The following is a 12,821-nucleotide window of genomic DNA, read 5'->3' on the forward strand; positions in this document are numbered from 1 at the left end:
ACTTATTCAGAATATTAATGGAGGGCATTTGGCCTACAATTCCATAGTATCAAACACAAAAAGTTGACAATTATATATTTTTTTTATATGCAAAGCTATTAAAAGTTATATACCTAAATTACGAAATACTTAAAATCACAGAAAAAGGAAGAAAAGACTCCTGGACATAGCCTAAATTAAAAATTATTAAGTATATAAAGGGTTCGCCTTCTAGCCTATACGCTTAAGTTTTTTTTAGCACTTTCAAAAGAGGTACCTATTCTAATTAACCAACCTTTGTGATTCAAGAGTTTGTGATTCGAACAAAATTCGAACTTTAGTGTAAAGAGCATGATATTGACGAGGGGGGCGACCTTTCATATGTGCCGAAACTAATATGCAAATTCTATTTTAATTTTTCATATACAATGAACCAAAATCAAAGTCAACCTGCTTCTCCTTTTTTGAATATTTATTAAAATTGAAACGTAGGGACTGTTTAATTAGCATTTAAAAGAAGTAAGCTTTTTAAAAGACCTAACAACACGGTGAAAAAAAGCGTAAGTAAGGAAGGTAAAGGAAATTCTTCCTTAACTTAATGGCGAGACAAAAAATAGATTTCTTTTTATTATAATATAAGAAAATTTTACTAACCAGAAGTCGCTTAGAATATTCCATATCTCTATCAATGTAAATGATTGCAAAATATTGATACTGGTTGAATGAATGAACTATTCAAACTGTAGAAAATTCTATTCTGAAACTTGAATATATACAAAAAAAAATAATTGAATATATTAGCACCTAAACAAGACGCACTGGTTTTCTGACACGGATTTACCCTAAAAGATATGTATACAATATATATATCATGAAGTAGAAATCTAGTCTACGTAAATTATGTCAGAAAACTTGTCCTTCATAACATATTATGCAATTCCCAACTAGCACAAGATAGTAGTTCGTATAGCTTCTATAGAAGTATAAGGCCATGTGGGGAAGTTCTGAATCTCTTTGAAAAGGTGTAGAGGCGCGATAGAATAATGTAGAAATTGCTATACCTCCGAGCAAAGTATAAGGCCATGTAAGGGAGCTCTGAATCTCTTTGAAAAGGTGTAGAGGCGCGATAGAATAACGTAGAAATTGCTATACCTCCGAGCAAAGTATAAGGTAACATACTACTCTCCTCATATAAAGGAAATACCAAATTTGTGAGACAATTATATGGTAGGCTATAGACAAAAAAAACTAATGCTCTACTGACAGTAGGCGTGAAACAACTAAAAAGAAACTATACTACTACTACTATTAACAACTTACCAGCACCAAGCCGCCTGAGACCAACACAGCTACGCATGCTCAGCCTCCATCCCAATCTATTCAAAGCCTCCCTCTTTACACCCTCCCAGGATATTTCCCTTTCCTTCAAATCTTTATTTATGACATCCTCCCACCCAGCCGCGGAGGACCTGCTTTCCGTTTAGCCCTAGACGGTGGAGTGAACTTTTTTTAACTGTTAAAAAACACACTGAGCCTTGGCTATTCTACTTTTAACACCTTCACTGCTCCCACCATCTTTACTAATAATACTACCAAGGTAAGTGAAGCTGCCCACCTGATCAATCTTTTCATTGCCCAATGTCACCTTTTCATCTTCACATATTCCTAGCCTTCCAAAATCTTCTTATCCTTCCAAAATATTTTAACTGAAAATACACCCTGAGCCTTGGCTATTCTACTTTTAACATCTTCACTGCTCCCACCATCTTTACTAATAATACTACCAAATTAAGTGAAGCTGTCCACCTGATCAATCTTTTCATTATCCAATTTCACCTTATCATCTTCACTTATTCCTAGTCTTAGTGACTTAGTCTTCTCAACATTAACTTCTAAACCTACTCTAGCACCCTGAACTCGCAAAACCTCCAAAAGTTTATACATTTTGCTCACACTTTCATCTAGAATGCTTAAATCATCAGCAAAATCTAAGTCCGGGGGAATTTTTCAGCCCCATTTGATTCTGTGGTCTCCCATTGCCTTTCTTGGGCTCCTTAAGACAAAGTCCATCAAAATAATTCACATAAAGAGGGATAGAACACAACCCTGCTTAACTCCTGATTTAATAGGAAACCAGCTGCTAACCTCATTTCCTACCTTAACCGCAATAGTGTTATTCTCGTACATAGCACAAATCACTTTAATGTATTTTTCTGGTATACTGTACAAGGATAAGACCTTCGCTAAAGCTCTTCTGTTAACAGAATCGAACGCTTGCTCATAGACTATAAAACTGAGGACCAAAGGTGTTTGATAACTCAGGCACTTCTCAATTATTAACCTAAGAATAAAAATTTGGTCGATGCATCCTCTACCTTTTCTAAAATCGCACTGTTCTTCTCGTAAAACTTTGTCTACAGCATCTCTCCGTCTAAAAAGTATCATATTACCAATTAATTTTCTACCTACAGAGACCAGACTAATACCTCGATAATTACCGCACTCAATCTAATCACCTTTCTTATACAGTGGTTTAATTACGGTTTTCCTAAAGTTGTTAGGTACTTCCTCCTTTTCAAAAAATCATATTCATAATCTTCAGTAACTTATTTCTAACCTCAGAGCCACCATATTTAAGAAACTCATTTACCACACTGTAAGCACCTGCTACCTTATTATTTTGTAATACTTTTAGTTCTGTCGCTAATTCTTCCTCAGAAAACAAATTTCCTTCACATCCAAGGTATCACAAGCTTATTCATTTTCCTCTATATCTTTTCCTGCAACTGTATCTCGGGTTTGCACATTCTCAAAATGTTCTGCCCATCTCTCTTTAACTTTTTCCTTATCACTGATTGTGGCCCCGTTCCTATCTTAACTGGGACAAGACTAGATTGATTACTTCCTCTCAATTTATTAACACGCCAGTGCAATATTTTACTAATATGCCGTCTAGCTGCATCTTCCAGATCCTCGGCAATTCTATCCATGGCCTCCAGTTCACACTTCCTTAGTTCATATTTTAATGCTACCTCCACTTTCTTTACATTCCTTTTTGTTTTCATATCATCTATCACTCAGATAATTCTTGTACAAGCCCCTTCTCCTCTCTATTAAACATAAAACTTTTTCACTAATATTTTTAGCTACGGTCTTAACTTTCTTCCCTAAAACACCATCAGCAACTTCACAAATTGTTTTCTTAGAATTATTCTATCCATCTTCCACATTATCAAGTTTTAAACTCTCCGGTTCATAGCTTCCCGGGAGGTAGTTCCTCTTCCGAAATTTCAGCTTTAAATTAATCCTAGACAGTAGCAGATAGATGTCTTTACTTTTAACATCAATAATTTTTTTTCGAGAGGGTTGAATAGTATTGAAAGGTAAGAAATGAGTGGGAAGAGTGAATGAGTTTGGTTTATGATGAAAGATTGTGTGACGATGCTCAAGCCACAATAGTGGCTTAATAAAGCATCACACGTTCCAACCATTTTCTACGTTTGGTTGATAATGTTCTTTAAAAAATGTGGTAAGTGCCAGTTAAGTATGATGTAATTATTAATTGAAAATAAAACCCATCTCATCTCAATAACAGCACTCCTATATGCCCTAATATCTTTAATTGATCCTGGCAGCCTTCCGTTTACAATAACATAAACAATAAGGTTAGCTGTCTTATCATTACGTGAATACAATGTTAACTTATGAGCCATTTTATAACCAAATACTGTCTTGTTTATAAATAGATTGTTATACTTACAAAATTGCTACAGTCTGTAGCCATTGCTGTTTTCTTTTCCTACACCAAGTTTACCTAGGCTAGGATACCATCTATCCCTATTTCTACCGACCTGGGCGTTAAAATCTCCTAGTAAAAACACCATATTTCTACCTGGTATAGTGTCTTCTTGCTCCTGTAACATTAACCCTTTCAGGACCGCATTTATTTCTTGATGACAAATATTTTTTTTCAGTTCGGAACTTGTTGACACTATTTTTTTTATTACTATTTAGATATTTTTCCAAACACCCATTTCTTACTATTAGTTCCACACCAAGATGGGATCTCCAGATCCCGTTTGTGTATTAGAGACCAAATACAAATTTGCTGAAAATTATTACTTTATTGAAAGAATGATGCTTTACCACAACTTGTCATCAAAAATTATTATTTCGTCAAACATTTTAACTTCACTTTGTGTAATACTGAAGAAGGCAGTTATTTTCCTTGTTGCAGCATAGAAAAACCCCACAAGATCGACAATAACTGTTTGGACGAAATTCCTTCTTTTTACTTGCGCAGATTTCACAACGAGACCTGGAGCGTTCAGCTGACCAGACTGGTAAATGTGTTCCAACATTCCCTAGACGAACATCATCCGGTACACTGAAAGATCCCTTCCTTCTTTTCATATTCTGATTTTTATCAGTCACTACAGGAGATCCGTAACGAGGGCGTCCCCTTGTCGTGTCAATAGGTGGCTTCAAGGATAACTGTATTAGACCTCTGGCTAATCTTCTTCTAAAGTCTATCAGTGGGATTTTTTCCCCTTCTGGCTTCATTACTTGATAAAAAGTATATGCGTTTGTGATGGTCATATCCAAGAGACCAAAGAGCAACCTATGCCACCACTTATAGCACTTTCGATTGTATCCGTAAATTCCACGCAACATGTCAGCCTGATCGACCCCTCCCATGTATTTGTTATAATCGCTGACCATTTTTGGACAAGATAAGGTCAATTTGGTTCCATCCTTTTTCTTCCTAGTAATGTTCGTCATCTCAGTTGAGTGCCAATTGGACACTAAAAAGACGCTTTTATTGTCTCTCCACTTCAATGCAACAATTTCTCGCTGAGAGACTCGCCAATCTGAATCACCTCTCTCCATCTTCTTGTCCTCTGTAAGCTCTAGGAAGTGCTTTCTTGTTTTCCTTATTGTCCCACACGCACGAATACCTTTTTTTTCAAGTAGTACAATAATTAAATCGAAGTGATATAATTGTCAAAATACACCATGTGGTGTTTGGACGCGATGAGAGCAGTTAATTCGACAACTACTCTCCCTTCCAATCCCAATTGCACCTGTACGGATGCTTCTTCTTTCTTTCCTTGATAGATTTCAAATCTGTAAATGTAGCCAGACATACATGCAATGCACCAGATTTTATATCGTCGCTTTATGGGTCTCATAGGGTTATATTGCTTCATACTGGATCTACCCTTAAATAATATCATACTCTCATCAACTGAGAGAGCCTCTGCCTCATTACAAGCACCTGAGAACTGTATGTTCAGCTTTTCAATCAACGGTCGAATCTTGAATAGCTTGTCCTTACACCCTTCGGGTATTGCATGGTTGTCATTGAGATGGATAAATCGTCGAATTTGGCAAAATCTGTTTCTAGTCATGCTCTTACATATAGCTGGGACCTGTACATCGTCAGAGCTCTCCCAGTACATTTTCATGTCTGGGACTGTATGGTATGACATGATTATGTTGATGCCTAGGAAACCCAAGAGTTCAGTCACAGTTAAGGTCTTGAAGATCTTGGCAGAAGCTAATTTATCTATCATTTGCTGGGAGTACAGGTTAGTTTGCTCAACAATCTGATCTAGTAACTTCCTGTTCCACAACCGAAGGAAGAAGTCTGTTGGTATGCTACAATCATCAAAAAAGTCACATTTTGGTCCACTTTCTTCCGAAAACGTATTCATAGTTGGGGCTGCCAAAATTCGTTTCTTCCATTTGGGTAAAAGCATATCGAAAGAAGAATTTTCGTTTGCAGTATTCATGGCAATAGAAGAGGTAGATGTGACAGCTGAAGATCTAACAGCTCTTATGGTAAGCTTTGCAGAGCTCCTATCAAACTTAGTACCAACTGGAATGGCCAGTGGTATGGTTTGAGCTCGGCTGTTTTGGAGCAATTTGGAGTTAGGTGCTGCTGTATTACTTTTTGGTTCTTCAGAACCAATCTCTGGTATTAAAACTGCATCCAGCACTTCAATGCTGAGGCCAGACTCAGGCAAGACGCCTTGATCATCGGAGAGGTCACAATCTGACTCTAATTCTGTGTCCGAGTCATAGTCAGAAGGCAATTCGTCTAGTAAAGTTGAAAGATTTTCTGCGGCTATTTTCTTCTTTATGCTGTGAAAAAAGAAATTCTATAACTAAACACAAGGGATGCATGCAGGTTCCACCAGTCTATCTTGTACAAGATAAGAAACCCTTTTAAAAATGTGCACAAAAATTACGGTCTGATAATGCATGACATTATAATTTGATTTTAAGAGAAAATATTAATAAATGACATTAATAAGATAGAGAAATATATAGGGAAATATTAATATAAAAAAATAAGCTTAATAAATAATAATATGTAAATATATCTAAACATTAAAAATAAAGAAATAATGAATAAATATAAAAAGTGCAGCAGTAAACAACAAAATAATGTAGGGAAATAATAATGAAGACGAAAAAGTTATTAAATGCAAAAAGAATGAATTGTAAAACAAAAAAAAATATTTTCTAAGCTAAGGATTCTCCTGTCAAATGCCAGACTCATGAAAATTAAGGAGGAAAAAGAGGCTCAATATATTTATAAGAAATGAAATGCCAAGAAAGGTAATTTTTCCAAGAAGTTACAAAAAAGGTAACAATAAAAATCTAAAGCAGTGACGGACCCAGGAGAGGGGGGCGCGCACCCCCCTAAAATGGTCTAAATGAGTGTATTTTAATTAATAAACGCTGGTTTCCGTTAATTAAACTTGCTCCCAATGATAATGCAAGTCTGATACATCAACCTATTGTGCGCCCCCCCCCCTAAACAACCCGGGAGCCACCACAGCTCTAAGGGGACAGCCAAATACGTGGTGAGTACCCCTCTGCCCCATCTGCTATTGCTCGGGTCTATTGCTATATATAAACTAGTGTTAAAAGATCTTATGTCACTAATTGCACAAAAACAGATCAAAAACACACTTCACTTAATAAGTACTGTTACTGACTGACGGGACCTTGTGGTCCCAGAGCAAAATAGTTCTGTTATCACAAACCCTAGGAAAAATGACCCGACTTCATGTAACGCAATCTATAAAGCAGCTTTTATTAATTGGGGAAAAAAAAAATCGCATTTACTTACCTATATCACAACAGACAAAATACTTAATTGTAAAATAAGATATTTTCCTGTCTAACTTTGATGCGTATGACAAATTTACAGATCATGTCGTACAATTTGTATCCAATTTGTACAGGTGAATGACGTATTAATCTGATCGTCTCTGAAAGGAGTATTGGACAGCATCTATAATATCTCATTATTTTCAATCCGAGATGCCAAATCCAGCTTTTATTCAGCCGGGACCTGTAAATCCCGTCGGTCCCGAAAGTGTTAAGTAAAATTCATCAGAGTCACTAGTATTTCTGTCAGTTGGTTCTACAGGGGCATATACAACTATAACTGAAGCCTTGAACTTTTTAGTCATAAAATAAGCGATTAGTATTCTATTATTAATACCTTTCCAGCCTAAACAAGACTTAGCATCTTCTTTATTCATCATTAGCCCTTCTCCCTGTCTATGTACCCCGTCCTTCCTGCCTGAGTAAAGAAATTCTATATAACCTTTATGCATCCTACCCCTGGAATATGAGTTTCTGAAACTCCTAATAAGTCCAGTTTGAATCATCCGAATTCGTCAGTCAAACAGTCGATACGATAGTTATTTTTTAATGTCGCAACTTCCCAAGTTCCAATTTTCATGCTCTTTAAATCATTGAAATTATTTTGGCCTTAGGAAAAGCTATGGTCCCGGATACCAGTGCAGGACGAGAACCAACACATCTTCTCAAGTGTGCGTCGAAGCGCTTAATCCGACTTAGAACCGGACAGCAAGAAGTCCCTGGGACCTCCAGTACGAATGGAGGCTTTGTGTAATCCTGGGCCCATCTTGGTCACAACATTGTTTTCAGCACTTGGAGATGCTCTTCTATCAACAAGAGTCGTAGATAATTTTGGAGACCACACTGCCTTTTTATCAACAAAATCCTGCACAGACAGTCTCAAGCATATTACCTTCGACTCATTATATATTCATGCCTACAAATATTATGCTACTACGGGGAGACGACCCATAGTAGATAAATTAGCTAGGAAGAGGTTTTTCAGCCCGAAAACGCCCGCCAAAATAGACCAAGCCCAGAAGAATTATCCATTAATCAGAATCCCGTACGGATGCTCTGTCGTTTACTAGGCTATAATTTCCTCGAGGGGCGCCACTTCTCAAGTGAGAATACAGTTAACCGCAAGGTTCCCAGTCTTGCAGGTACCCCGAAAGGGTTGATGCAGCCCTTTCAGAGGCCTTTGTTCATTGATCTTGATCTTACGCCCTGCCGCAGTTGTCCTCCTGTAGAGGATCCTCCCACGATGGTGTTCTGCGTAACCATGCAATTTAACCCATCATTGTGAGAAGTTTTATAACTCACGGGACGTCTGCACACGCAAGTGAGCCCCGGTGAGTGTACATTTAAGGGATCTTCTTCCTCCTCCAAGTGTATTTACGGCCTCGGGCAAGGGTGCCCCAGTTTCTATTATGGACCCCAGGGGACAAGACTCCTCTTGGTCCGTGCCTCCTATGGATGTTCCCCACATATCTGTAGGGTATTCTCTTATCGGAGAAAGCTGAGTGGTCTGGGGGAGGCTCTATTGAGCAGTAGACTCATAAATCATATATACCTTAGTATTTTTGTCAGCTAAAACCTAGTAAAGAACAAACCACGGGGATTCACTCAACTATGACATCATACTCAAGAAAACTAACTTTTCAAAAGATGTGTGTGTCAAATCATCTTGTTTATGAACATAAAGTTTCTGTAATAAGAATGGTTTTTATATTGTTTGACTTTTTCTGAATGTAAAATTATGTCGACACAGAGTTAGCTTTCAAATGAGCCACTGAAACTATGATTTTTCAGTGCCACACCAGCGGTGACGAGAAAGAAGATGAAGAATTGGAAGAAGAGAAGCCACTTCACTGTTTCCCATTTAAAAAAAAAACTGAATTTCATTGTTGCTTAAGATGGGGGTTCTAATCCTTATAGGGTGGGGTTTTTGGCTTTCAAAAACCTGTTTTTGCAAGGAAATTCTAATTTTGAAAATAAAATTACCATTAAGATTAATCGAAGTATTAGTCATTGTTCCTACATGGGGATTCTTCCTCGCTTGACAGTACTTTTTTTCCAAACTGCGTATTTAAACTTTCAGTTACTATGGGCTAGAGTTCGTTCTTTATTAGGTTGCGTCTGACGCCAAAACCGTGATTACGAAAAGCGTAAATATTAAATACATCACTCATAGAAAAAGAAATTTACTTCTCAAACCTAATTTGAGGATGCTTATAAACATCCAATTGTTCTTGAAATTACTTGACTAGCTACAGCTTTGATAAACCATAATACGACTAGAAACAAAAACGCGAAGAGTAAAATAAAAAACTAGCGGTGAAAAGGGCGATTACGATACCATATTTTAGCAACAGTAGTTCAAATGAATCCATTTTGGCAAGAATTGACAGATGATAAATGCTGCACCTTGGGTTGGTGTGTTTTCGGAATTGTGGTCGTAATTATTATTCTTGGATTTCATTGCTTGTATGCTAAAAAAACACAAACCCTTACCTTCCCCCTACTATAATGTGCCATAACGACCCGCTCTTCAGATTACAATTGAAAGGATTGATTGATTAGTTATCTAAAAAGGACGAGATTCTTATTAAAATTGGTCTAAAAATGCAGATAGAATGTAAAACCATATCATTCAATTGAGTGGAAACTTTGGGTCAGAAAAATTTTACATACAGAAAAAAGCTTAATTTACAGCTAGTACATGTATTGATTGATCTGTGATAGCATAGCGGCTCTGCTCAGCAAGACGGGGCCGGGGTTTGATTCCGGTCGTCACGACGTTGGGTGACAGGCTTGCTACATGTACCAGTAAAGAAGACCCGGTAACTGAAAAGTCGACAATAACCAGCCGAATGCCTATGCATCATCATTGTCTCTGGAGGATCTTAATGTATTTTTATAAACTGATGAGACATCTAGGTTGCACCGGTAGCTAGCAACCTATTAAAAGACGACCATGTCCATACTAAGAAATACAATAACCCATGGCTACTGAAAATGGTGTCAGAACGTATGTTTATATAAGAGCTGCCACGATTGTGGTCAATAAGACCAAACAGAAATGTGCGTAAGAGCAAGAGGCATTGTGTGTGTCAAACGCAGGTACAGCGTATGGAGGCATTGCGCAGGCAGGACGCACAGTGGAACCTAGCAAACTGATAAACTGATGCCTAGTCATGCTCAGCATATTAACCAAATCAAAGAAGAAAGTTTTGATAGAAAATGCCGAGTGAGACAAATAATGGTTCAAGACTCAGGACCTTTTTAAGTGATTACAATAAGACTATTACGCCGTCTATGATCACTTTACCAAGGTTTTGTTGTTCTTAGAGCTTATTTTATGCAAAAATACTTATATTTATTGCCCTTTATTAACCTGGAATTGTGCTCTCTTTGCTAAAAATCCCCCCGACACTTGATTTTTATTTTTAGGTTAGGCAGGTCAGTCATGTTTGTTACATATATATATATATATATATATATATATATATATATATATATATATATATATATATATATATATATATATATATATATATATATATATATATATATATATATATATATATATATATATATATATATATATATATATATAATAAGTACCCATGGCTACTTATTTTAGATTTACTGTTTAAAATGATGACCCCAACAGAGTGCTTTTAGAGACTTGAAAAGAAAAAACGGCAGCTTGCATCTCATTTGTTTCCAAATCGTATAATTTGTCAAAATTGTATTTAAAGCTACTTACGTCGTTGTTTACGAATCGAATGTGTAGAATATTTCAAATATTTATCATTACCCGCTGTTTATACTCAAGAGTAGTGATAAGTTGCAATAATGGAAAAACCAAGTCTTCCCCGAGGTGTCATTAGAGACATGACTTGCCAATCGATTTTTAGGGTGATTAAATAAAGAAAAACAATCCGGCACCCCCTTCATAGAAATGTTCCTTCCCCCATGAAACATCCTCCATGGAAAGATCGTCCCACTTAATCCCCTCGGCCTTACCCCCCCCCCCTCCCCCACCAGAAAAAAAAAACCCTGAAAACGTCTTTATACTTCCCAATAACCAATACTATATATATAAACAATGGTCAAAGTTCATAACTTGCAGCCCTTCCCCCGGGGACTGTGGGGATTATGTCATCCTCAAAGACATAGTTATTACGTTTTCGACTATGTTGAACAAAATGGCTATCTTAAAATATTGATCGGGTGACTTTGGGGAAAAAGAGCGTGAGGGAAGGCCTGTTTGCCCTCCAATTTTTTGGTCACTCAAAAAGAGCACTAGAACTTTTAATTTCCGTTCGTATGAGCCCTTTTGCGATATTCTAGAACCACTGGATCGATACGATCACCCCTGGGGAAAAAAATTAAAAAATAAACACGCATCCGTGATCTTTCTTCTGGCAAAAAAAAATACAAAATTCCACATTTTTGCAGATAGGACCTTGAAATCTCAAATTAGGGTTTTCTGATACGCTGAATCCAATGGTGCAATTTTCATTAAGATTTTATCACTTTTAGGGTGTGTTTTCCCTCTTTTTTCGAAAATAAGGCAAATATTGTCAGGCTCGTAACTTTTCATGGGTAAGACGAAACTTGATTAAACTTACATATTTGAAATCAGAATAAAAATTCGATTCTTTTGATGTATCTATTGGTATCAAAATTCCATTTTTTAGGGTTTCGGTTACTATTGAGCCAGGTCGCTCCTTACTTACAGTTCGTTACCACGAACTATTTGAAAAATATGTCTTAGATGTTTGAACTCTTGGAACTTGCTGTTACATTTTAATTCATTTTTCAGTCCTTATGAGCCAGTTCCTGATAATTTAACTCCAAATGAAATAGTGAAGCAAGCTCAAGCTGCTGCTGCAGAAGCTGCTCGTAAGCTAAGAGAACAAAATCCACAAGGAAAGGTATGCCTTTTTCCTGTTCCGCGAAATAGTTATAGTTTACTCTTAGATGCTTATCTAGGCCTAGTTGAAATGCTTTTAAATTTAAATCATCAAGACAGCGTAATTAAGATTTTAAGGAATAAATATCAGCATATGTGTATTAAACTGTCAATATACATTCATTTGAATTTTTTCTAGTCAAGTACAAATTATATTCTGGCTTTTGGAAAGCATAGAAGTTTGGTGAAAGGAGTAGGAGGGGGGGGGGCTAAATGCCGTCCAATACTTTTGACGCTTAAAAAGTAACTAGAACTTTTAATTTTCAACCAAATGAGCCTCTTCTAAAGTTAAACAACCATCCCTTCCGTAAAAACCTTAAATACCCCTGGTCATAACTTACAACCCTTGCCCCTAATCTCTGGGGTTTGTTTCAATCCCAAAATTCTTGTTATATGATATTTAGGCTATTTTGGATAGAATGTTTTTTCACGTTCGGGCTCAGACATTTTTATTAATACAAAAAAAAAACTTAATGTGACAACAAGTCGCACTAAAGCAAAAAGATGCTTGAAAAAGCGACTGGTTGAATATCACGCATGCCAATTCATCATACCAATTCAAATGAAAAAAGGGGATAGCAAGAATAATAATTGACAATAATTATAAAAAAAAGGAAAAAAAGCCTTCCCTCGAACCTTTAACACTACCAAATTCCTGAAAAGAAATGATTTTTAATACGGGTTTTAAGTTGCG

General features: G+C 36.6%; 1 protein-coding gene across 2 annotated transcripts in view; it reads left to right on the forward strand.

Annotated features, from left to right (window-relative positions):
- Brd7-9 (Bromodomain containing 7/9) overlaps positions 1–12,821 on the forward strand; it is a 220,850-nt gene that overhangs the window by 142,682 nt on the left and 65,347 nt on the right. For both annotated transcript variants that reach the window (XM_089098433.1, XM_089098434.1), the window contains exon 5: positions 11,978–12,089. In XM_089098433.1, the coding sequence (XP_088954559.1) occupies positions 11,978–12,089 (112 nt within the window). The remainder of the gene's footprint in view (positions 1–11,977; positions 12,090–12,821) is intronic.

Source organism: Artemia sp. Qi Xiang Cuo, chromosome 12, assembly GCF_049724085.1.
Source record: "Artemia sp. Qi Xiang Cuo chromosome 12, ASM4972408v1, whole genome shotgun sequence".
In the NCBI taxonomy this organism is placed as follows: Eukaryota; Metazoa; Arthropoda; class Branchiopoda; order Anostraca; family Artemiidae; genus Artemia; species Artemia sp. Qi Xiang Cuo.